Genomic DNA, 26,662 nt, shown 5'->3' with positions numbered 1-26,662 from the left:
CGCCGGGCTCTCGTGCCCTCAGCCTCCTCACCTGCCAATCGCTCCCCGGAGCCGCGAGGGGGCACCCCCGGAGGGATCGCGCGGGCCCGGTCGCCCCGAACTCCAGCTTGCCGCGGCAGACCCGCCCGGCGCAACTTTAACTTGGTGCCTCGCGCCCAGCCCCGGCACCCGAGGCTGCCGCCGCCGCCGCCGCCGCCACCACCACCACCACCACCACCGCCCCCGCCGCCGCCGCGGCTGCCGCGGTTTCACAAAGAGCGCAGGAGGGGAGGCTGCACTGGCGGCAGGCACCGGCCTCCGGTCCGCCGAGGCAGGGAGACAAAAGGGAAACTGCCTCTGCTTGCGGTGCGGGTTTGGAACAACCAGCTCATCCGCCTCTAGCTCGGCTCCGTGCGCCTCCTCCCCCCTACCCTAGGCTACTGCTCCGCCTCCCTCCAGGCGGGCTGTCCCCGCAGTGCTTCGGACCCGGCGAGCCTTCAGGGCGCGCGTCGCTGCTGGTGGTTGGGGCTCTAGCGATAATAAATGATAGAGGATACGATGACTTTGCTGTCTCTGCTGGGTCGCATCATGCGCTACTTCTTGCTTAGACCCGAGACGCTTTTCCTGCTGTGCATCAGCTTAGCGCTCTGGAGTTACTTCTTCCACACGGACGAAGTAAAGACCATCGTCAAGTCCAGCCGGGACGCGGTGAAGATGGTGAAGGGCAAGGTGGCTGAGATTATGCAGAACGATCGACTTGGAGGGCTTGATGTGCTGGAGGCCGAGTTTTCTAAGACCTGGGAGTTCAAGAGCCATAACGTGGCGGTGTATTCCATCCAGGGCCGAAGAGACCACATGGAGGACCGCTTCGAAGTTCTTACCGACCTGGCCAACAAAACGCACCCGTCCATCTTTGGGATCTTCGATGGGCACGGCGGCGAGGTAGGAGTTCCCCTGGGTGCGCTCTCCACCCCCCCCCACCCGTGTGTGTGTGTGTGTGTGTGTGTGTGTGTGTATGTGTAAACAACAGGATGTCGCATGTGCGACGGGGTAGGACTTGGGTGAGAGGGGCGTGGTGTCTGGACAGATGTGGCTCAAGTTGCCCCAAACACTGCTGTATGGGGACCTTGGAGCCGAGCGACCTGTTAGTAGAGAGTCATTCACCACATATTTCGTGCTGTTTTAATATGAGGTCTCCAAAGCCAAATGACCGTGCTAGTTTTTCGGGAAGAATTAATGGTATTTCCAGTGAACTTTTGTCCCGGGCCTCAGAGCCCCCGTTCTAGGGTTTGAGGATGCATTACCACAAAGAAGGAATACAGTATCTTTGATGTATTCTTAGAGAAAGGGACAAAATCTGCAAGGTAGAGAGTTGGTTGAGGGTGAAGGAAACCGTGACTCTTTCCCTTCGCCTTCACTGTAGGGAGGAACTCTAGAGTGGCTCTGCTCTTCCTCCCAACGCCATCAACTTTGCGAGTTCAACAGAGAGCACCTCGCTGGCCCAAGGGTTTTTTTTTTTTTTTTTTTTAAAGCTAGATCGCCTCATGGGACCGTGATGCCCCCACCTATGCAGAGATACCCGTGCCCGCAGAACTGGCTGTGCCCTGACCTCACCCCTGTGCCCTAGTCAGCATGGGGGTGCAGATGTCCCCTGGCTTGTAAACACCTTTGTTTGGAGGTTCATTTGGGAGCAGGAGATGGGGCTAAAGGCCAGCTTAGGTCTCTCACTTTTCTGCTGCATCTGGGTTGTTTGCTGGGACTTAGTTTCCTGATGATGGGGCTAGGGTTGGCTCCTGTCCTTGGCTTGGACCTGGGCTAAGTCTGGCAAATGTGGCTCCAGTGTCCTGCTCCAAAAAAACATCAGGCCAGTCACCCCATCTTTCTTTGGACAGTTTGTAACAAAGTTTCATTGCTTAATACCCCTTTCCCTTTGGCAGCATACTTTCTTTCTTAATTTTTGGCAACATACTTTCTTACTCTTCTTTTCCTTTCTTCTTCTCCCCCCACCCCCCATTATTCTTCTTCACTCCCACCTGATTCCCCTTCCTTGCCATCTGATTGTTGTGTGGGTTGTAGGGAACTGTAGGGACTGTCATTCTCTTTCAGGCATTTGCTTGTTCTTTGGCCTTGATTTTGGGTAAACATTGAAAAAAACTTTCAATTGGTTATCTTATCTGCATTCTCCACCCACCATCTGCAAATCTTTCCCTGGTTCTGTTCTACTTGCCCTGTAGAACCCACTTTGCCAAGAATGAATAAAACAATTAGAAAACTTTCTTGATAGAACTGAAATCAGTTTTTGCTATTTTCCATCCACCTTAGTCTTTTTTATTGTCTATCTTAAAAATGAAATTGTCTTACTAATAGTAATTTTGTAGCCTTTTGTCTGATGTGGGTTTTCCTCTCCTTGACCACAGCCTAGATGAAAGATGTGAAGTTAATTGGGAAGAGACACTGCATACTTGGGCAAAAACATAGCTGAATGATAAGGTTGCCAGTATAAGGACTGATTTGTCTTCTTGAGTCAGAATGTCTGTATTTTCATTTTATGTTCCTAGACTCAGGAGGGGAGAAGGAAATTATTATTCTATCATTTGTAAATCATTTAATAAACATTCTTTATCATATATTAAAATTGTTGGCTAATGATAATCTGATTTTGGTCTTAGCACAATTTTACTTTTAATTAAAAGGTTTTGATATAATAGTAATTTTGTAAAACTTTGGGTTGTGGTGGTCTAGATGTGATATATTGGCATGTTTTGAGCCTGTGTGTATAAGTGATTGGGTGATTACAATTTTTTTTTCTTCTAAATTGATTTTCTAAAACCTGAAGGTTGAAGACCCAAGCAGGTTTCAGGTTGAAATTTTCCAGTACTATCTTGTTTTATGTGTACTTGGCTTTTTCATTAAATTTTTAATATTAAATGAAAATATGGTCATTTTTAGCCAAACTATGATTTTCATTGTGCTTTATGTTGAAATGCATGCTGTTTGCAAAATAATTAATATACCCTCAGAAATAGAATAATGGTTCTCTCTATAACCTTTTACCATGTGCAGCCTGTTCATTCATTTTGGCTGTGGTTTAAAGCAAAATAGGGTAAGTGCTATAAAAGGAGCTATTTAGTTGTTATTGATACTATAGTAATAACAAATACTATTGGATTATTTCTGTCTAGGTTTTTCTTTATATATCATTTGAAGACAATCCCCTGGTCTAATTCTTGTCTTTTGTGTTGTTTAACTCCTTTAACATTCACCAGAGGAGGGTGCCACTGTTTGATTTTGTTATAAATGACAGTTATGTCCTTTCAGAAAAGAAGGAGTACTCCATTACACACACACACACACACACCTCACACACACATAGAGTCTCTAGAGTGGTAGAGAGGATAAATGAGGAGCTTAATTTTATTTCTAATAATTCACATTAATAAAGAAGCAAAGACCCACCTATAATGATGATCTAGAAGGGACCTTGTATATCTTTGTATATCTATTGTATTGTTGTATACCCATTTCGTTCCACTTTTTTTTAGATTGCTGGGGAAACTGTGACCTTCCAAAGACTACGTTGCTAGTTTGAGGGCTTTAGTTTATAGATCTTCATATTAAGCCACTGGAAAAATTGGTTTGCATATTTGCGCAGAGAAATAGCACTCTTCGGAAATACAAGGATGATAGAGACATAACCCCTATCTTTAAAAAGTTTCAGTCTAATGAGAGACAGACCTTTATACAAAAAAATTATAGCCATGGCGTGCTTATGATGTTATGGGAACATAGAGGAGAGACATTTAACTCAAACTGAGAAGTGGGAGGCCTAGAGAAAAACAGTGAAGGCATCATTTACTGCAAGATTAAAAGCATGGGCTTTGACTTGAGATCTGGCTTTGAATTTATGTTCTGCCTTAGACTAGTAGTGACCTTGGACAACTTGCTTAAACTGCTTTATCTGGGAGTTTCTTATCTTAAAAATAGAGATAATAATGCATGTAAGGTGTATATACCCTCATCAATTTTATTATGCCCTTCTAGAGAGGTGCTTAATGGACAGAAGGGTATGGAAGAAGAAAGCTCAGGAACTGAGAAGTCAGCTGTGTTGTGGTGGTAATATTCAAGGGAGAGAGACGCTACCAGGGGAAGCCACAAATTTGATCTCTAGAAAGATGAATATAAGGCAGGGATAATTCTTTAGGTATTCCTGAAACTCTCTCTTCGTTCTAACTTATGGTGAACTTCTGATTACTAATTCAGGATTCTGTTTATATGTACATTAATAAAGCAGCATTCTGACATCAAGTGTGAGTTTTCTGATAAGTGACAAGGAGTATTCTCTATGATTAATTAATAAATTGGTATTCTAATTGTAACTGAACTCTTATGAGTTGGGTTAGCATGTATTAATTCTATTCAACTATGGATTTTTTGGGCGTGGGGTGGGTACCAGGGATTGAACTCAGGGGCAGTCAGCCACATCCCCAGCCCTATTTTGTATTTTATTTAGAGACAGGTCTCACTGAGTTGCTTATGCCTCGCTTTTTGCTGAGGCTGGCTTTGAACCTGCAATCCTCCTGTCTCAGCCTCCCAAGCCACTGGGATTAAGGCATGCACCGCTGCATCTGGCAACCATGGATTTTTTGACAGAAATATGTCTCTGGACTCGATATGCTGAAAATTAGATTCTGGGTAGCTGTGATTTTATTTAGGTGGATGAAATCTTAAGGACTATTGTCTCTAAGTTTCTACAGGCCAGCTTCTTCACTTGATCCTCTTGGACATTTGGGACATCTTAATCTCTTAGTCTAGGAGAAGGATGACTGTATATACATATCTAAAGCTATGCGTTGATTATTTTGTGGTATAATGTAAGATTAAAACAAAAAGTAAAAAAAAAAAGCTCAGATTGTATCAATTGGTATAGAAAGGTTGTTAGTTTTAAAATTTGAAGTTCAAAATAATGTTTATCTAAGAAAATGACTGCTTTTTGTGCTTATCTGTAGTTTTATCCATAGGCAATAAATTAAAAAAAATACTATGTAGAAAAAATATCACTAATCGTTTGAGGTTCTTTGTCAGTGTTCATAGCTGAAACTTATGTAGGGAATGGATTGTTCTGTGTTACATATGTTTATGGGTGTTGCTAAAAGATTTTGGACACGTGAAACATCTTAACCACCATAGTCCAGTGGAAAGTCATATATATCTTGACAGTTGACACATGACTTGAAAAAGTCCCACATTTCATATCAGTTCCACATTTAGGTGCAATACTTCTCAGAAGCTCAGAAAAGAAATGCTTATGGATGGTTCCCTGAAGGATACCCATAATCCAGCCTAGTTCTTTAGATCAGTGATTCTTAAGTTTTCTTGAGTCATGCTTCCTTTTGAGAATGTTATGAAACTATAGGATATTTCCCAGAAAAAAACAGATATGCATATCAAACTTTGTTTATAATTTTAAAGGCAAGTGATGCATGAGGCCTCTCTATTTCAGGTTAGTCTGGATAACATAGTCTGTTTCTGGTGAATCTAGACCTGCAAAGAGCCTTCCTCTCCAGCATTTGCATTTATTACTGTCATGTTATCTGTGAGGGTTGTTCTAAGAATGGTCTTCCAAAGCTGTCTGAGAAATCAACTGCAAGGATGTTGCTTGGGTCTTTGTTACATTATATAGCATCCTCTTTATGAAGATCAGGGGAGTAAAAATATTCTAATTCTTTTTTTTGTTTTATCTTAAGGATATTGAATCATGACAGACTGAGTTATCCTGTGTTTTTTGGCTGCTGGAAGTGTGAAGAGCCCAACTCTGACCCCTAGCATGCACAGAATTTTATAGAATACATTTATTTGATGCATAAACCTTACTTCCAGGACAGCTTATCTTCCCTATATTCAATTTTCTTTTGTTCTTTTTCTTCTTAGATATGTCATTTTATCTTGTTGTATCATATGTATTTTCATTGGATCCTTCTGAAATAAGATATATTCTGAATAAATAAATTATGAATGGCACAGTGAGTGATCTGCTTTTTAGACATTATAACTGAGGTTAGTAAATGTTTGATTCCACATAATGGTATAGAAGAAGCCTAGAGATTTGGTGTTGGCAAACGCCCGATGGCTTAAGAGGAAAGTCGGATTATTTTGGTTTAAAATGGTACATTAAAATTTCTGCTGAAAAAACAAAGCTTTTTTTTTCTTCCTCCCAATTAAATCCTCTCTTGTGTTTCTGACTGCTGATTTTCTTGTGTCTTTCAATCAGGTTTTTAAGAAATTTAGTTCAATGAAGCCAAAATTTTCTGCCACATGTGGAAAACAGTTGTCTGTGTGATGTCCAAGGATGAATCAGTGCATTCTCTGCCCTCAGGGAGCAGCCTATCTATTTGCAGTGATGAGGTTTTTAAAAATAGCAGAGTTACAAGATGCAATTTTATCTAGAAGAGCTATGAGGTGCCCATTACCTGATGTGCAAGCCTGTCTGAGGGAGCTTGGGAGAGTCTTGGATAATTTTGAGGAGGAATTGACATTTGATTGTATCCTGTCATTTCTGTAGAAAAATTGGGTGGAAGGAGGAGGGGAAGATGACATTACATGTGGAAGAAAAAGTGTGGAAATGGTTTGGAGGAAGTAAAATGTGGGTGCAATTTGAAGACAGACAGGTATCCCATTTGTTTAGAGCAGGCTTTCTCCAAGAGTAGTCATCTAGAAGCCCATTTATTATTTTCTCTGTATTTGAGTACTATTTGTGTTTTGATATACTTGATATTGTTTATACAGATTAGCTGTTTTTTTGTTAAGTAATTTATTTGAAAGTAAATTTCATATCAACACTGTGAGTAGATGACCTATGCAATAAAATTCTTGGCCTTCAACCTGTCAAGAAATGGTCTCCCATCTTGATGGAGTAGAATGGTCTAAAGTAGTTCTTCTCCCAGTCTCTGGTTTCCTCTAGAGTCACTCTGCCTCCTCTCCCCTTGCTTTTTATGAACAGAAAAGTGGCTTTTAAAATTTAATTGCCAAGCCCTGTGCAGTGGCGCATCCCTATAATCTCAGCAGCTCTGGAGGCTGAGACAGGATGATTGAGAGTTCGAAGCCAGCCTCAGCAATGGCAAAGTGCTAAGCAACTCAGTGATACCCTTTCTCTAAATAAAATACAAAAAAGGGCTGGGGATGTGATTCAGTGGTTGAGTGCCCCTGAGCTCAATCCCTGGTAACACCATCAGTGCCCCCCTCCCCCTGAAAAAAGAAAGATTTTATGGGCTGGGGATATAGCTCAGTTAGTAGAGTGCTTGCCTTACATGTACAAGGTCCTGGGTTTAATCCGTAGCACCCCCCCAAAAAAAAGATTAATTGCCATAATTTGAAGCAAGGCAGGCTGCTTGTCCCCTTTATAGGGGAGAGTATTCTCAATGATGCTACTCTTTCAGGAACCCTGGTTTGGAATGTGTCTTTGTATTGTGACTTGTGACAGAGAAGATTTCATGTATAACAAACCTTCATAGAGAACCCAGAGTTTTAAGTATTTCCCAATGTTCTGGCACAAATTCCACCCCTCTCTCTTTTTTATGGTGGTAGGGATTGAACATAGGTCTGAGCCATATTCCCAGTCCCTCACACTATTTTTTATTTATTTTTCTTTCTTTTCTCTTCTTTTTTTTTTGGGATGGTACTAGTGGTAATTGGGCCCAGGGCCTGGCACATTCTAGGAAAGTGCTCTACCATGGAGCCACATCCCCAGCCCTTTTATTTTAATTTGAGACAGTCTCACTAAGTTGCCCAGGGTGGCTTTAAATGTGGATCCTCCTGCTTTAGCCTCCTCAGTATCTGGGATTATAGGCATATGATACCACTCCCAGTTCACCCCCATTTCTAATGCAGGCAAACAAGTGGAATCATAGGAATAAACTTGAATCCTTTCTAGTTTTGTTTTGAAATAGAATTTTAGTAGTTAGCCAGGTTGGCCTCAATTCATAGACTCAAGTCATCTTCCTGCTTCATCCTCCTGTTAGCTGGGAGTATAGGCACATGCCTTTGCATTTAGCTAGTTTAGTTATAAAAAGTAGATAATTTGGGCTGGGGTTGTGGCTTAGTGGTAGAGTGCTCATCTAGCATGTATGAGGCATTGGGTTCGATCCTCAGTACCACATAAAAATAAAATAAAGATATTGTGTCCACCTAAAACTGAAAAATAAATATTTTTTAAAAAAAGTAGATAATTTACATTTTTTGGTACTTGAGCCATTATTGGTCATGATTATGTATGACATACTAATAATGACAAAATATACTAGTATGCTGGGATACACAGTTTAGGAGTTTTGGCCTATGGGTTAGATATACAAGTGAAGAAAGTAGGAGATGCTTCTGGAACTGTTGTTAGGACTGATATTGAAAGCTATCTGAGGAGCCTGGGTTGTGTTCTGTAAATATTGGAGAACCACTGGATATTTTTGAGCAAAAGGTGGAATAAAATCCATGCTTTAGTAATCTGTTCCTATAATCTACATAAAGGATTTGATATACATAAAGAAGATAGTAGTGTGAAGTGGGTCACAGTTGGGAAGCCTGGGCCAAAACACTGAAGATGAAGCCCAGGGGTGTGGGCCACAGCTGAGAGGTAGGCTGAGTGTGGATGGAAGAACCCCTACGTGGCACAACTATTTTCAAGATTCCTAGTGTGGAACTATCAACATTAAAAAGAGTGGTTAGATGGAAAAAAAGAGCATACTTTGGACTATAGGGAGTTTGGATGTAAATTTGTTTCGTTTGTCCCTTGTATTTAGACGTTTTCTGGGATTCATAAAATGTACATTCACCATTTAATTTGTCAATTCATAAAACATTTCTGTTATACTTTTCTAGATGGATACATTTTAAAATAAGAATATATATTTTATATAGTACCTGACTTAATCAAATAGAAAAGCTTTTATTATCATTTTACTTTGTTACTAGGATTAATTTAGGTTTTGTTACAAAGAGTAGGTTTTCTAAGAGCAAAAAACTACACGATGTCTTTAGTGCTTTTAAATGATTTCATTATCTTGACAGTGATTTAAAAGATGTAGATCATTCAATCTCAGATTTAAGTGATCCCTTCATTAGAGACTTGTTTTTGAAAAAATAGTAGAGTTTAATATTGAAATGCATTTGTTTTATTAATTTCTATTTTGATTTTTAACCACTTAAGGAATATATTTTTGTGGTTTAACTTCTATTAATATTATAATAATCTTAATGAATATTAAATCTGAAGCAAGTAAAACATTTAAAATAAGTTGATTTTAAAATAATAAAAGTAATATAATGACGTTACAGATAGTATACAAAAGAAAAAATAGTAACTCCAAGTCTTATTACCCTGACACATTCATTGCTATTATTTTGGTATATTGCTTGCTGATCTTTTTTATGAGCATTTTAAATAAATTGTGCTAGTTATAAATAATTTTATTTTTTTTAACTTTGTATATTACTGTAAACACACTGTTATTTTGCTCTATAATTTTTTTTGGGGGGGTGTACAGGGGATTGAACTCAGGGGCACTCAACCACTTAGCCACATCCCCAGCCCTATTTTGTATTTTATTTAGAGACAGGGTCTCACTGAGTTGCTTAGTGCCTCGTCCTTGCTGAGGCTGGCTTTGAACTCATGATCCTTCTGCCTCATCTCCTGAGCTGCTGGGATTATAGGCATGTGCCACTGTGCTGGCTTGCTCTGTAATTCTTTATATTTAATTTTAATTCTTTATATTTTTATTTCTTACTTTTTTTTGGGATGGAGTAATATTTTATTGAATAGATGGATATTTGATAAATTACTCAGCTGCTTTATTCATTTACTTTCCTCTTTTTTTGGTACTCGGGATTGAATTCAGGGGCACATGACCACTGAGCTACATCCCCAGCCCTATTTTTTGTATTTTATTTAGAGAAAGGGTCTCACTGAGTTGTTTAGCGCCTTGCTGTCGCTGAGGTTGGCTTTGGACTCTCAATCCTCCAGCCTCAGCCTCTTGAACCTCTGGGATTACAGGAGGGCACCACCCCAACTGGCTTAGTTTCCTAACTTTTTGCCATTGTAATTAACATTGTAATAAATATTTTTGTGTTTCTACTACAAAAGTATGGATTATTTCTTTAGGGCAGATTGCCAGAATTGGAATTTCTGGATCAAAGGAGAAATAAGCCATTACTGGTGGCAATATTAGTAACAATAATGACTGACATTATTTGTAATATGCTAGGCAGAGTTTAAGTACTTTTTATATGTTATCTAATTTTAATTTTCATAAGACTTTGTAAAATCATTATTATTACATTACTCCTGTTTTGTAGATGGGAAAATTAAGGCCCAGAGATATTAAGTAGTTTGTCCAAATTCTCTTTCAGCTCATAGGTGGTAAAACTAAAATTTGAAACTGCTGTTAGACTTAGAACTATCTGTCTCCAGAACTGGTGCTCTCAGTTTCTGATTGAAGTTCTACAAATCTCATAATTTGGGCAGTAAAATGCTGATTGTGTTGTTACATGGACTTTGCCTTGTCTTCTAGTTTTGCTCAGTAGGACTTTGGGTTTCTTATATGATTGATGTTCCTATCATGTGTTATGGTGTCCTTAAAAATTCTATGCTGCAAATGTTGGTAGGTATATTTTATAATTACCTAGCAAAGTCTGTAATTATGAAAAGATAGGATCAGAAGGCAAAGCAGGTGATACCTTACATTCAAACAGAGTTCTGACGTATCCCACTTTTTTCTAGCAGAATATCTCTCCTACTACAGAGTATTCCTAATATTCTTTCGTGTTGGCTTATGAAAGGCTTGTGTAGAAATTAGAGTGGCATTAGCATAGCCAGTTACAATGATCAAAATAATTTGTTATATTTTACTCTGAAGTACAAAAGCTTGCCTTTAGGATAAATATGTATGTGTGCATATTTGTGCAATTTCTCTTTATACTGAAGCACTGATGGTTTGTTTTCCTTTTTGAGAACTAAAATAATTTCCTAATACATCTAACTAACAAATAAACTAACAAATATATTTGTCAATTTATTATTATTGTTTTTTGAGACTAGGGCTTACTAAATTGCTTGGGATCTCGCTAAAGTTGGCCTTGAACATGACTTCTTATTTGCTATGATTAATGATTATTTATTTTAAACAGCAAATAGTCTTTTTGTCATTTGTTTGTAATACTGAGTTGGTTTGTTTAGTTTGACTAGATACTGGTCCTGTGTTTCCATTCCAGAGGTTTAATACATTATTCTCTTAGCCATCCTTAAGTCAAGCCCAGGCTTTGGTCATAGATAGTTATAATCTGTTTTTAATACAAATCTTTAAAGGCCAAGTTTAAACAAACAAATGAAGCCATAATTTTCTATATGGTTAATAGAATTTAATAATTTTATAACTTTGTTTTATAATTATAGGCTCTCCTTTGAAAAATACAAAGCATTTTCAGTAAATATTCTTGTAGATAAAAATTATACATACTGATAAACTGATGTCCTTTCAGTGAAGTTGAAGTCTGTGACTACTGGGAATTGAACTTAAGACCTCATGAATGCTGGGCAAGTGCTGTACCACTGAGCTACATCCCCAACCCAAGATATAATATTTCTGAAAAAACAAATCTTAGAGACTTCATCACTTCATCTCTTTGGAGATATTTCATCTTTTTTTTCTTTTTCTATTTCTATTTCTTTATAATAGGGCCCAATTTAATGAAAATTTAGCTGCCTCCAACTTTTCTAGAATGAAAGAGGGCTATAGCAATTGAGTTTGTTATAAATGAAACTTATCTTCCTCCATTCCTAGAAGACAGGGGAGTTCTGATTGGGCATTGGGCTCCTGAAGGTAAGATTGGGGCCATTGCATACATTAGTGAAAGGTGTACACTGTACAGTAATTCCATTTCTTATGTATACAGAACTGTCTGCTTCCCAAGTTAAGCATTTATGGGTCTACAATAACTTGAAAATGTTTTTAGTTTGTACAAAGACTGACAGTCTTTTTACCATACCATCCAAGAGCCCTTTTTGTCTTGATCTTGTGTGAGCAGCTGACAGATGATCTTTGTGTGTAAGTTGCTAAATCAAAGACTAGTTTTCAGTTGTATAAGAAGGTAGCAAACCTTGTGACTTCCCTGGAGAAATGAAAACTTATTTGCATTTGCTTTTCAACATTAATATTCCAGATTTTGGTCATTATAAATGTGAGTGGGGGTTTAATGCCTTGAATGAATAGATCTTAATATTTAAAATTGTATTTTTAAAAGGAGAATCTAAATTTAGCAGTACTCTTACATAGCAAAGTTGTTAATCTAAATACGTTTTTTTAAAAAAATTCCCTGAGTTATCAAAATAAAAGTTTCTGGGCAATAGCAATTTTCTAACTATATATACTATTTCTAGTACTTTCATTTTACACACACATACACACACATACACAGCACATTTAGCACATTTATTTATTTATTCGTGGGACTGGGGATTAAACCTAGGGCCTCATACATTCTGGGCAAGTACTGAACTAAATGGTAAGTTGCCCTGGTTGGTCTTAAACTTGTGATCCTCTTGCCTCAGTCTTCTGGGATTACAGTTACTCTGCTTTTTAATTAAATAAATTAATTTTCAGTTAAATTAGTCACTGGACATTTTCTAGCAAAGTAAATAAGGGTTTAATAGAATTTTGGGGGGCTGGGGTTGTGGCTCAATAGTGGAGCGCTCGCCTAGCACATTCTAGGCACTGAGTTCGATCCTCAGCATCACATAAAAATAAAAATAAATAAATAAAATAAAGGTATTGTGTTCAACCACAACTTAAAAAAATTAAAAAAATAGTAGAATTTTTGATTATACTGTTCAGCTTTTTTGTACCCTAGAATAATGAAGTGAACTCTTTATAATAGCTGGTTTGCATAGGTATATCTACATATGACTATTACAGAATTTGAGATTAAGAAGTTTTTACTTCTATTTTCACACTTAGATGTTTTTATAAATTTTTGTTTAAAAAATACATTTTTTTTCTATTTAGATAGTTTTGGCAGGGATTTTGAATTGCTGTCTAATCTAAATATAGAGTCTAAGTCTTCATGAAATACCTATTTTTAAAAACTTTCATCAAGGAGATTCCACATTCTCCCTGGAGAATGTTTTTTTCTCTATAATTCTTTCTTTCAGGAAATTCATTTTTATATGTGAAGAGCTGGCTTGTTTAAGGACATTTCTCTTAGACTAGCCTCAACAGAGAGACATAAATTAAGATTAGGCTGTTACATTTTTAAGTCAGTAAGACTTCTATAATTAAAAATTTCCTTTCCTCCCATTATATTAAATAAAAATTACATCAAATTTATGTAAGAACTCATTTCAAAAAGGGAGATACAAAGTAATTTGTATCAAAGAGAAAATAGTTTTCCAGTGATCAATAGCAGCTCCTCTTTGTAAGAGCTACTTTGTCAATAAAGGAAATGTCATCTTCCAGTTTCACAGATTGGTTGGTTTTGTCGATTATGCCTACTGTCAGAGGCTTATGCTATAGGTGGAATAAGTTCCTGCTGTAAATTTAGATGGTGCATTATTTGGAAGTTTTTGATTATAAGTGACAGAAAAAATTCAAGTAGAAGCAGCTTAAATACTAGGAACAGTTGTTATTTCAGTATCTTGGAAATTCCCTTCATGTTTCCCTCATAGTTGTAAGATGCGATACTTAGAATTGCTAAACCATCTTTGTGTAACTACAATCCAGACACATGAAAGAAATCTTCTGTCCTGTGTTCCTTAACCCTGAAAAAGACCTTCCTAGAAATTACTCCTCACATCTCATAGGTCAAAGTTATGGTGCAGTACATGCCTAAACATGACTTGGTTATGGGAATATGATCTGCATGATTAACTGACCCATCCTAGTTCACTTTGGGTCTGGGGAGGAGCCCACACCGCTTCTGGAGAGAATGAAAGCCTAGAAAGGCAAGACTAGAGTTTTGATAGCTAGAAAAGGGGAAGTAGAAATGATTGTGGGGCATACAAGTGAGAAAGGGTTTCAGAGAAGATGGCCTGGAACATTCCTTGTTCTGCATGTTAGTAATCTCATTGGTAAAGTGTACTGATGTGGGTAAAAAATCAACTTTAGTGGCTTCTAGAAAAACAGAAACTATTTTATTTTTGAATTGGCTTAGAATGGTTTTACCTGAATACTGAAAGATAAATTTGCTATTTTTGGATCCCGATAAATCTTAAAAACTACTAAGAGGGACTGCGGTTATAGTTCAGTGGTAGAGTGCTTGCCTGGCATGCATGAGGCACTGGGTTCCATCCTCAGCACCACATAAAAATAAATGAGTAAAATAAAGCTATTGTGTCTGTCTACAACTAAAACAAAACAAAACAAAAAAACAAAAACAAAAACAAAAAACTACTAAAAGGTGGTTTTCTAACAGTTCTTTTTCTGTGTTCCGTGTAACCAGCAATAAGAAGAGGTCTGACTATAGAATAGCAAGATGGATTTTTCTCTCTTTGATATACGATTATTGATTCAGTAGGTTCATTTAAAGCTACTGATGAATGTGGAACTGTCACCACAGTTCTACTGTTGGCTGTCCTTTTCTACTTTACAGTCTCCTGTTTTAGACAATGAATTTGTGGGTTAGATCCAGTAGGATTTTTGTTCCTTAATTACTAAATATAAAAAAAAAAATTGTTGTTTTAAAAACATTCTAATCTATTCCAGGCCGAATAGGAGATTCCTGGGAGGTTCAGCTCATTTATACTCGTTTTGGAGGGAGATGGCTAGCAGTGGTCTAGGCTATGGTGAGAGGGGACTGCTACAGAGGAATGAGACTTCTGGAAGGGGAGATCTGGAGCCATCTTGCCCTGGCCCATCTGCCAGTTTTGGTGAAAGTTGTCTTCATTTTATTAATTATTATTATTATTATTATTTTCAGTGTTAGGGATCAAACCCAGGGCCTTGAAGATGCTGGGCAAGGTCTCTGTAACTGACAGAGTTAGCTAGGTCAATACCCTTGACCCTATTGTCTTTACTTTATTTAAGATTTCCTGTGCATAAAATCCTTTCCCTAATTTCTACTACCTGTCCTGTAAGGAAACTGTGACTACTTACAGAAGAGTTAAATAGTGAGTGAAGTTAGATCCCAAGTTGGTATAAAAGACAAAATCATATCTAATCAAAATTTCCCTTGAAAGATCTCTCAAATTGCATGTAAAGAACAGTGTCTATTTTTTTGACATATTACTTTGAGATTAATGAAATCACTACTTTGAGAGTAATATGTAGTTATAAATGTATAATATTTAAAGTAATTTATAATGAAGAATGAAGTATATGCATATCAAATATGCTGTGTTATAAAAAGTGTTATAGAAAGTATCTTGTATTTGTATAGATTCACAAATATTACCATTTCACTGTAACTTGTGTATGATAATAGAATAAGCAGTTGAGGAACATTTTGAGAGTTTTCATGCAGTGATAGAAATCTTTTCTTTTTCTTTTTTTAAAATATCTTTATTTTTGTTAATTTATTTATTTTTATGTGGTGCTAAGGATTGAACCCAGTACCTCATGCTTGCAAGGCAAGCGCTCTACTGCTAAGCTACAACCCAAGCCCTAGAAATCTTTTCTTAAAGAGCATAATATGTATTTCTGTGTGTGATCACTTTGATAAAATGTAGTCTTAGAGTTTTATAGAAACAAAAGAGAATTAATATGTGACTTTTTGGAGTTAGAAGTAAGATTACTTTATCCTCATTATTTTTAAAGTCAATTTTAGGAAGATAATGCCATATTGAATGTGTTATTTTTAATCGAAGTGCCAGCCTAGCTTTGCAACCAGATGGGAATACAGAGTTGGGCACTCAGCCTGGTAATTTATAATCATAAATATGTAGAAAAAGTTTTTTTTTTTTTTTTTTTCTGTTTCTTTGTTGCCTCTGGCTTGAGACCCTGAAGAATTTTTTTCTCTAGTGATTTCAGAAGAGAGGCCAGTTGGGCATTCACTCCTTTCCTCTCTTCCTGGCAACTCTTCTGAGCATCTGATATTGTAGCTTGAGGCCTAACCTGTTTTGGTAAACATCTGGTCTTGGGTTAGTTTAAGAGTGAGACTCACAAAGCAGTAAATAATTGTTGGGCATGAAATTTGTAGTTTTTATCATCCAGGGGATCTAAGTGACTGCTGCTGAAAACTCTGGGCATCAAGAATCCTAACAGTGGCCTGAGAAGTTCTGTACACCTTCATATGAGAGCCACAGGTCACAGCTCCTCCTCTGTTCTGCAGAGCTACATAATCCCCAAAGGATTATGTAACAATGCAAACAAATTTAGATATGAAAGAGTACAGGTAGGCATGCTTAAGAGGGAACTCTCGGATGAAAAGACAGCTAGGTGTTTGCTTTTTTTCTTAAAATTAGGGTAGCAGTGGAAGTGCCTGAATGTTGTTTCCACTTGACCAAAGGGAAGTCCTCACCACAAGTCTCCAAGGTAGATTTATGCTGTGGGGATAAGGATATCCACCTTCTTCATTAAAAAAAAAAAATCTGGAAAATAATATTGTCTAATACCACAGCTTTATTGAGGTATATGATAAATATATACCATAAACTATACATATTAGTTTTGTATAACTTATAAAATTACAGACCTATGAAACCATCACTGCACTCAAGATAATGAACATAAGTTTTACTCAAATGTTTTGTCATGTTCCTTGGTAATTCCTTTTTTCTCCTTCTTTTATCAAAATTTCCCTAATTTCTAAGGCTCGTTTTTTTTTTTTCATTATATACTAGGTTTAATTTTATAAAATTTTATATAAATGGCAAAATTTAGTGTATACTCTTTTTTTTTCCTGGCTTTCCCCCCCACTTAACACAAACATTTTGAAATCCATATAATTTCATCTATTAATAATTTATTTAAGCAATAATGGTCTATATTATAGTTCATTCATTTTTATTGCTGAATTGTATTCCATTGCATGGATATGTCAAAATTGTTAGACATTTGGATTGTTTGAGGTTTCATCTCCAAGTCTGTATATGGACATGTGCTTCCATTTCTCTTGAGTAAATCTCTGGCTGGATCATCTTGGTAAATATGTACTAACTTTCTGAGAAATGACTAAACTATTTCTGAAGTGGTTGTATTATTTACATTTCCATCAGCAGTGTGTGAGAATTCTAGATGTTTTACATTCTTGCTAATCTTTCAAGTTCTAACCATTCTAGTAGGTGTGTCAATGTAGTGGTGTAGTTTTAGTTTTCATTTTCTCATTGGCAAATAATGTTGAAGATATTTTCATGTACTTTTTGGAATATGGCCTTCTTTTGAGGACATAGAGAGGAATAGTGCATCTTGGTTATTTTGTAAAATCTATGACTTTTGTCCATGTCTCTATGGTGTGAGTGAAAAGGAGAAGTGAAAAGGAAAAGAACTATTGGATGTAACTCTTTCTTACTGAAAGAAGAGAGACCCAAAAGAGCGGGCTAGAAATAAGTTTAGAGAGGTTATACAAGGTAATCAGGAAATCAGATGAAATAGGGAGGACAGAAGAGGAAGATTAGCATCTGTGATCACCAGAGACGGTTTTTATTATCAGAGTCTTTTGATTTCTTAATACTTGGTTTTCCTGTATTCCATGTTAAAAATCTGAATAATTTGCCTTGGGAAACGTAGACTTTATCATGCTTTTACTTTCTTCTTGCTTAACTCATTTCTTTTTGCCACTTGACACTTTTTCCAAGTTGGGATTTAGAAGATCTCCAGGGGCCTCCTCATAATTGCCTTGTATCATGGATTGTTTTCAGCCCTTATCTTCTTTGATTTTTTTTTTTTTTGGCTTTATTTTTTTCTTTCTTGACCAGAGACTAACTTCCTTGGCCTCAGTGACACCACTTAGCTTTTTTCTTTTTCTTTTCCCTCCTTCTCTGACTTCTTTGGCACTTTGTTTCCTTTGCCAAATATGGATTTCATGGAGGCCTCTGCTCAGGGTGCTGGACTTACATTGTTTCTTTGCATCAGAATCTTTACAGCTCCCATGGATTCAGCCATCCTTTCTGAGCCCCTCTATTCATCTAGAGCCTGTATCTCTAAGTGCAATCTAACATTTTCTTTCTGGGTGCTAAGCTGATAACAGTCTGTCTGGATGCCAATTTGCCACCTTTGTCTGTAGATTAGTTTCTTCCCCAGAGCTTTCTTTTCCTCTCATAGAGCTATCATTCTTTCACTCTTGAAACTACCATGTCGTCTTTTGCTTTTTTCCTCTTCGTGAGGTCTGTGAGACTTTCTGTATTGACTCTCATCCCTGTCTCCAACTTTATAGTCACAATGCCACCATCCTAATTCAGGCCTGTATCACTTCATGCTGGGATTGTGATCTGGTTTCCTCATTACTTTGTTTCTGATCTCTCTCTTCTTCAGTTCACTCATAATGTCTGATAGATCAGTCTTCTAAACCCACTGGGATATACATTGTTTCTTTAAAAAACAATCTCTGATTTCCAGTAACCATGATTTGTTTCTCTGAAAAAAATCATTTTGATTCATTTAATAGCATTGCTGACTACTTTCCCTTACTCTTACCTTTTGTTGATCCCCAGCAAAAAATATTGTGGTAGCCAATTTAGTCTGTGGATTGACTGAATCCCTACTGGATACACATGCCCCTAATGTGATTTGTTACCTTTATATCATCCTTGAGGATGTTCTCATTCCTCTTTGCTATAATATATCTTAATCTAATTTCAAGGCTCCTTTCAGTTTCCAGCTCTTCCATGGAGTCTTGCTTGATCATATTAACTTTCCCTCCTTTGTATGGTTGCTTCAGTTTCATGTTTCTAAGTTCCTACAGTATACCCTGTACTGTGCCAGGTGCTTGTGTTCTAATGATAATGACATCTGATAATAATAATTATAAAAATAATGATGCCTAATAAATGAAAAGGAAATGCTAAGTTGTGTGACTGCATCTGCTATCACTTCTACCTGTTGGAAATTAAAGAACCGTGCTCATTCTGACTGTTGAGCATGCACTATATGCCGGGTCTCTCAATGAGTCTTCATGGTTTTTGGAGGCAGCTGTTGTAATCCCCATGTTAAGTTTAGGGAAACTAGAGCTCAGACTCCTGTATGTGTTATGGTTTAGATATGAGGTGTTGCCCAAAAACTCACGTGTGAGATAAGCAGGAATGGTCAGAGACATAATGATTAGATTCTGAGAACTGTAATCTAATCAGTGGATTAATCCACTGATATGGATTGACTGGCTGGTAACTGTAGGCAGGTAGGGGTTGTCTGGAGGAAGTAGTTCACTGGGGTATGCCTTTGAGGTTTATATTTTGTCCTTGGTGAGCAAGCTGTCTGCTTCCTGGTTGCCATATCTTGAGCTGCTTTCCTTTTCCACATCCTCTTGCCATGATGTTCTGCTTCACCTCTAGCCCAGAGTTATGGAGTCAGCCAACCTTGGACTGAGTCTCTGAAACCACAAACTAAAATAAACCTTTCCTCTTCTAAGTTGTTCTTGTCAGGTATTTTGGTCAGAGTAATGCAAAAGCTGACTAAAACAGTGCTTTCAGGATTATACAATTGCTAGGTGGCAGAGTTTGGATTAAAATATTTCTCATGTCTGCCTGATTCTAAAAGACATCATCTTCCTTACTATGCTGTCTTTTGCTGTGTGCTGACATGTTTGACAAGGTGCTCATCTGGGAATATTGTCAGCACAGTTTCAAGTATTGCAGATTATCTGTGGAAAATATTTCAAGTTTATGGGAATGAGATTATGTTGAGGAGTTAAAGTAATTCACTTATACCATTGTTCATGTTTACTTTTTTGTTTTTCTCATTATCTCCTGCAGTTTCATAATGTATTTTTCATCTAGAAGTCCTTTAAATAAGGACTAAAGAAAATACAGGTTAAATATGTAGATATCTGAAGGTTGTCCTAGGCAAGTGGTTTTCATCATTTTGCCAGGTAACTCTTTTTGGTATAAGGCAAAAGTTTTGTGAACTGAGGGTGGCTCCTCTAAAGAAGCTAGGCAACAATCTTAAACTTAACTTGGTCTTCCCTTCAAAAGGTGGTTAAATTATTTGGTTAGAAGTGTTATGGATTATGTTAGACATGTATCAATTTTATTTCCTTCCCTTCCCTTCTTTTTCCCTCTCACCTATGTCCTTCTTTCCTTTTTTTTTTCTCCCTTCCTTCCTTTCGTTAAGGATTGGACCCAGTGGTCTATCTGCAGCCCATTTTTATTTTTAATTTTGATACAGGGTCTAAGTTGCTCAGATTGGTCTCAAAATTCCAATCCTCCTCCCTTAGCCTCCTGAGTAGCTGGGAACATGTATCAATGTTCAAATGTAAGTGGAGAACACATCCTAGAATTCAATTGAAAAGAAAGTTCAATCTATAGTTTCCCTCCTTAAAGGATCATGCAAAATAAAATTATATATAGTATATAGTGAGTACCAAAGTGTGGGGAAATGTAAATGAATAATTTCAGCTACCTGTGGGCAGAAACTTGATCATAGACTTGAGATTTGAAATTCTTAGTTTGTACTCAAAGAAAATCATCAGATAAATTACAAACAAAAACTAGAAAACAGCTTATTGATGGTGTGAATACTTATATCATTCACCTTTCTCTTTCCATATAATATATATATGTACACACATATATGTGTTTATGTATATGTAATATATAAAATTCTATTTCTTTCATTTATATATGTATATATTTAGAGTCTAAAGAATAGCATTTTAGAGTCTGTACAACATGAGAAATTTGTAGAATTCTCATGTGCAAAATGGGTATTATCTACTTTTGGGAGCTTTATGAATCATATTGAAAACCAAAATAATTCTTAAGAGCTAACATCGGTAGCTACCTCTTTATCATAGCCTTCTATGTGGGAAACAAGTTGCAATGTGCTTTTTTCCCCCATAAAATTATCCAGAGGACGATGGTCTCATAGTATGAAAATATGATGTTTCTTCAAGGGTTAGATTAAACTTCCCTTTTCAGTATGGAATCTAAGCTGAAAAACGAGTTTACTTTCCTTGAATTGAGAAAGAGTTGTGGCTATGAATGTTTAGGCTTGCATTAAGACTATGATTTATGGTTTAGTTGTCTACTTTCAGATATGCTGTACTATCTTGGTACATTGTACAGACTAGGTGCCCTATAAATGTTTGTCAAATTAGTCTTATCATGGAATCAGAGAAGATTATTGAAGTGAAAGTCTTAGTAGCCTTTCCGTTTCTTCTACTATGAGGATTTAGTCTTAATAATTTCTGATATATTCTCATTAACAAATTTTAACTGTGGTGAAAACCACATACCAAAATTGACCATTTTAAGCATACAGTTCAGTAATGTTAAGCATATTCACATTATTAAACAATAAATATTTAGAACTTTTTTTCTTGGAGAACTGAAACTCTTTGCCTATTAATCAATTCCCCATTTTCCATTCCCCTCAGCAGCTGATAGTCACCATTTTACTTTGTTTCTGAATTTGACACTTTTAGATAGTGCATATAAGTAGACTCATTTAGTAATTGCATTTTTGTGACTGACTTATTTCAGTTAGCATAATGTACTTCAGATTCATGTTGTAGCTTGTGGCAGGATTTCCTTGTTTTTTAAGACTGAATAATATTCCATTGTATATGTTTATCACATTTGTTTATCTGTTCATCCTTTCTTTTAGTTATTTTGGATGTATACCTAGAAATTGGGTTGCTGGATCATATGGTAATTTTATTTTAAAAATTTGAGGAATTCATATTGTTTTCCTTAGCAGGTATACCATTTTATACAACGTACAAGGGTGCCAGTTTCTCCACATACTTGTTATTTTCTATTTTTCTAATAATAACTATCCTACGGGGTATAAGGTATGGTTTTTGATTTGTATTTTCCCTAGTGATTAGTAAGTTGAGCATATTTTTCCTCATACTTGTTGGTCATTTGCCTATCATCTTTGATGAAATGTTATTCAGGTTTTTTGCCCATTTTCTAATTGGGTTATTTGTTTTTTGTTGTTGAGTTACAGGAGGTCTTAATATATTCTGGATACCAACTTCTTATCAGATCTGATTTGTTAAATACAGGAAAGTTTTAAAGACTAGTACAGGAAAGTTTTAAAGACTAGTACAGGAAAGTTTTAAAGTCTAGTACAGATTGAGAATCCTTTATCCAAGGTACTTGGGTAATAAATGTTTGAGAGTTCTTTTGGATTTTGGAATATTTGCATAGATTTTACCAACTGAGCATCACTAATCTGGAAATCTGAAAATCTGAAACTTTTAAAGCATCATGTTCATATTTTTAGGATTTTTGATTTTCAGTTTATGGATGCTCTTATTCAGAGTTACTCACTTTTTTCCAAAGGGGCATCTGAGTTATTTGACATTGTGTTGAGCCAATCCAGTGAATTGATTTCTTATAGCTATGGGAGAGATAAAAATATAAACACAGTGCTTGTCTGAATATGCAAGATAAATAAGAATGCTTATAAAGCATTAAGTACAGATAAGAAAAATACAAGTAAGGACAAAAGTAAGAAGTCAAAAAATAATAATAACGTGTTATTAGAACTGAAGACCTGCTCAATTCTGAACATGGTGCTATTTCTTTCCTCCATCACCATGAGATTTTTGGCAATGTTTGGAGACATTGCCACAACTGTGAGGAGTATAAGGGAAGTTGTCCTACTGGTGTCCAGGGAGAAGAGGTTAGGGATGCTACTAAATATCTGACAGTGCACAGTATAACCCCATACAACAAGGAATTACCAAAGCCCAAACTTTGACTAGTGACAAGATTGAAGAACCTTGTTTTATCCCAGGAACCAGACTTTGCAGAAAACCTGTCTTGAGAACTTTAAAGACTTTGGACCCTGAAGTTCTTTCAAACCCATGTAAAGAGCTTGTGTAAGACAGTGAAGACCATCCTTGGTAAAGAATAAGGTATGAAAAAAATACGATCTGTCTTGTGCATAACCCATAATAAAAAGGTTTAGTTGATCTGCTTCCTATAAATTTTCACAACAGTCTAAAAGTGCTTTTCTTGGTTTTATTTTGTATTAGTCACTTATGGCTACTGTGTTTGTACACATTAGCTATTTTTGCTGTAATAAAACTTTCTAAACTCTGTAAAAAAGCAGATGTATGACACAAAAGATCTTAATGCATAGAGGAAGAAAGCAGTGGTATTGGGAAAATACAACTTAAATAGCCTCCTTTCAATTCTCATTTTACCACAGAGATCTGTTCTGCTTTATCTCAGATTCTAGTAGGCTGAGAAGAGAAACAGCATAGGCTTTGAAATCTTAGGGACCTAATTTTGCATCTAGACCATTGGTTACTAAGCTTTCTAATCTTGGGAAAGTAACTTACACACTCTGAACTCAGTATCTTCGTCTCTGCGATGGGGATAAATCTGCTTCACTTAGCGGTGAGGGGCAGTTGGGTACAGTAGCTGAGGTTGTGGACTCTCACAATTAATTGCCTGTTTTAAAATCTTTACTATCTTCTAGTTGGGTGTTCTTTCATAAGTTCCTCAACCTTTATAGTTCTTGGTTTCTTTACCTTAAAAAAGAAAATGATTATAATAATAATATTTACTACTTAGGCTTATTATGACATTAAATGAACTAATACATATAAAGCACTTAAAGTAGTACTTGGGGGCTGGGGATGTGGCTCAAGTGGTAGTGAGCTCGCCTGGTATGTGCGGGGTGCTAGGTTCGATCCTCAGCAGCACATACAAATAAAATAAAGATGTTGTGTCCACCGAAAAACTAAAAAATAAATATTAAAAAAAAATAAAGTAGTACCTGGCATATAGTAGGTACTCAGTAAATGGTAGCTGGTTTTTTAAAATGGTAGCTATTTTTATGAATAATTTGAGATAAAGGATGTAAAGAACCCATCAGTATTGAAAAAATGGAAGGTTTTTGATAAATGGTTTTTAGAAATTTAATTTTAGTAACAGATAGTTTGTTGTAATATGATGACATTATAACAAAATTTCTTTAGCCCTGAAAGTTAAATTGGTGAGGACTGATCTTAAGTCTTCAGGATGCTAAAAGGAAAGTGGCCATTCTTTTGCTTCCCATTTATTCATGGCAAAGACTCCATTAGATCCTTGTTCAAAATGTACTTAAAGAATTACAGGCCTCACCAGAGTTTTTTTGGAAGCCAGGGGCACTTAACCACTGAGCGACATCCCCAGCCCTTTTAATGTTTTGAGACAGGGTCTCACTAAGTTGCTTAGGGACTCACTCAGTTGCTGAGACTGGCATTGAATTCGTGATCCTCTTGCCTCAGCTTCCAGAGCTGCTGGAATTACAGGCGTGTGCCACCACACCCGACATTTTGATTCTTTTTAAACTCCATGTTTATTCTTAGGATATGTGTGGGTGAAGGGGCTTTTCTTTCCTTCTTGACAGCATAGGAGATTTAGACTCAGCCAAAGATAACATGGTATAACCAACATCAGGTTGTGTCAACTCCTGCCAGGGATTGAGTTGTAGACATACATATTTATAGCTCACACAGAGTTCAATCCTTTTCTTGAAATATAAGAATGTATTATCTTGCTTTAAAATATAGTATATTTAAAGGGCTTGACACAGTGCCTGGCATCATAGTGCTTTATTGAGTTAGCTATCATCATCATCATCATCATCATCACTCTTAAAATATGATGTTTTATTTTAGTTAAGAAACTAATGAAAATTTTCCTCTTTTAGCAACCATTTCGTACCTTTTTATTGATGCATATTAATTATACAGCATAGTGAATTTCATTGTGGGCATATTCAGACATGCACACAACATAACTTAATCAATTTCACTCCCCTGAATCTCACTTTATCCTCTTCTTCCGTCTCCTTCTTCTACCCTACTGGTCTCCCTTCTATTTTCATGAGATCTCTTTTTTTCTCTCCAGCTTCGACATATGACAGAAAACATACAATTGTCTGCTGAGTAGGGTTTATTTCACTTAACATGATGCTGTCTAGTTTCATCGATTTTCCTGCAAATGACATAATTTTGTTCTTCATATGACTTAATAAATCTCGATTGTGTATATATACTCCATTTAAAAAATTTTATTAATCTCTTAATGGACCTAGTCTAGTTCCATAACTTGGTTATTGTGAATTGTACTGCTATAAACACGGGAAAACATGTTTCCATAAAGCATGCTGTCTTTAATTTTTTAGGGTAAATACTGAGGTGTGGTATAGCTGGATAATATGGTAATTCCATTTTTAGATTTTTGAGGAACTTCCATACTGATTTTTATACTGGCTGTACTAATTTATTTTCTCACTAACAGTGTATGAGCATTCCTTTTTTCTCTGCATTCTTACTGGCATTTATTTTTATTTGTATTGTTTTTTCCCATATTTTATAATAATAGCAGCACTTGTTACATATTTGTACATGCACACAATATAACAGTATAATTTGGTCAACATCATTCCCCAGTATTTCCCCTTCCTTTCCCTTGCTCCCTCCCTTTCTTCTTCTCTAACATTGTTTATACTCTTGATGATTGCTATTCTGACTGGAATGAGATGGAATCTCAGTGTAGTTTTGATTTGCATTTCCCTGATGGCTTAGGACGTTGAACATTTTTTCACATAATTGTTTGCCATTTATTTCTTATTTTGAGAAGTGTCTGTTTAATTCATTTGCCCATTTGTTGAATGGATTTTTGTTTTTTGGTGTTGAATATTTTTGACTTCTTTATATATTCTGGATATTAATCCTCTGTTGGAAGAATATCTGACTGTTTTTCCCATTCTGTAGGCTTTCTTTACTCACTCTTAACTGTTTCTTTTGCTATGCAGAAGCTTTTAAATTTGATGCCATCCCATTTATTTATTCTTAGTATTATTTCCTGAGCTATTGGAGTCCTATTGAGGATATTGTCTGTCCCTATGTGTTGGACTGTTTCACTTATGTTTTTTTCTAGCAGTTGCAAAGTTTCTTGTCTTATTCCCAGGTCTTTGATCCACTTTGAGTGAATTTTATGTGGACTAGAGACAGCGATCTAGTTTTATTTTTTCATATATAGATATCTAGTTTTGTAGCACCATTTGTTAAAGGCTATCTTTTCTCCATTGTATGTTTTTGGCACCTTTGTGAAGGTGTATATGTGTGGGTTTGTCTTTGTGTCTCCTATACCATTCCATTGGTGTGTCTGTTTTTATGTCAATTCCATTGCTGTTTTTGTTATTATACCTCTGCAATAAGATATCATCCCTATTTGCAGATAGTATGGTCCTCTACTTAGACAATTCTAATAGCTCCACCAGAAGACCTCTAGATCCGATAAGCAAATTCAGCCAAGTAGTGGGATACAAAATCAACATACAGAAATCAAGTTTTTTTTTTTTTTTTCTATCCACAAATAATGGAACTGTTCGGAAAGAAATCAAGAAAACATCAACTGGGTGTGGTGGTATACACCTGTAATCCTAGCAATTAAGGAGGCTAAGACAGGAGGATTGTTTGAGGCCATCTCTTTTTTTGTTTGTTTTTTTTTTACGTGGTGCAGGGGATTGAACCCAGTGCTTCACGTATGCTAGGCAAGCGCTCTCCCAGGAAATTTTTTTTTTTTTTTTTTTTTTTTTTTTTT

At 36.5% G+C, this 26,662-nt stretch overlaps 1 protein-coding gene across 1 annotated transcript in view; it reads left to right on the top strand.

The window, feature by feature from the left end:
* Positions 1-227: 227 nt before the first annotated feature.
* Ppm1l (protein phosphatase, Mg2+/Mn2+ dependent 1L) overlaps positions 228-26,662 on the top strand; it is a 295,643-nt gene continuing 269,208 nt past the window's right edge. The window contains exon 1 of the mRNA XM_015496402.2: positions 228-921. Coding sequence (XP_015351888.2) covers positions 523-921 — 399 coding nt within the window. The 5' untranslated portion in view covers positions 228-522. The remainder of the gene's footprint in view (positions 922-26,662) is intronic.

This window comes from Marmota marmota, unplaced genomic scaffold (assembly GCF_001458135.2).
Source record: "Marmota marmota marmota unplaced genomic scaffold, marMar, whole genome shotgun sequence".
Lineage (NCBI taxonomy): Eukaryota > Metazoa > Chordata > Mammalia > Rodentia > Sciuridae > Marmota > Marmota marmota.
This window is presented reverse-complemented; position numbering and strand designations above follow the sequence as displayed.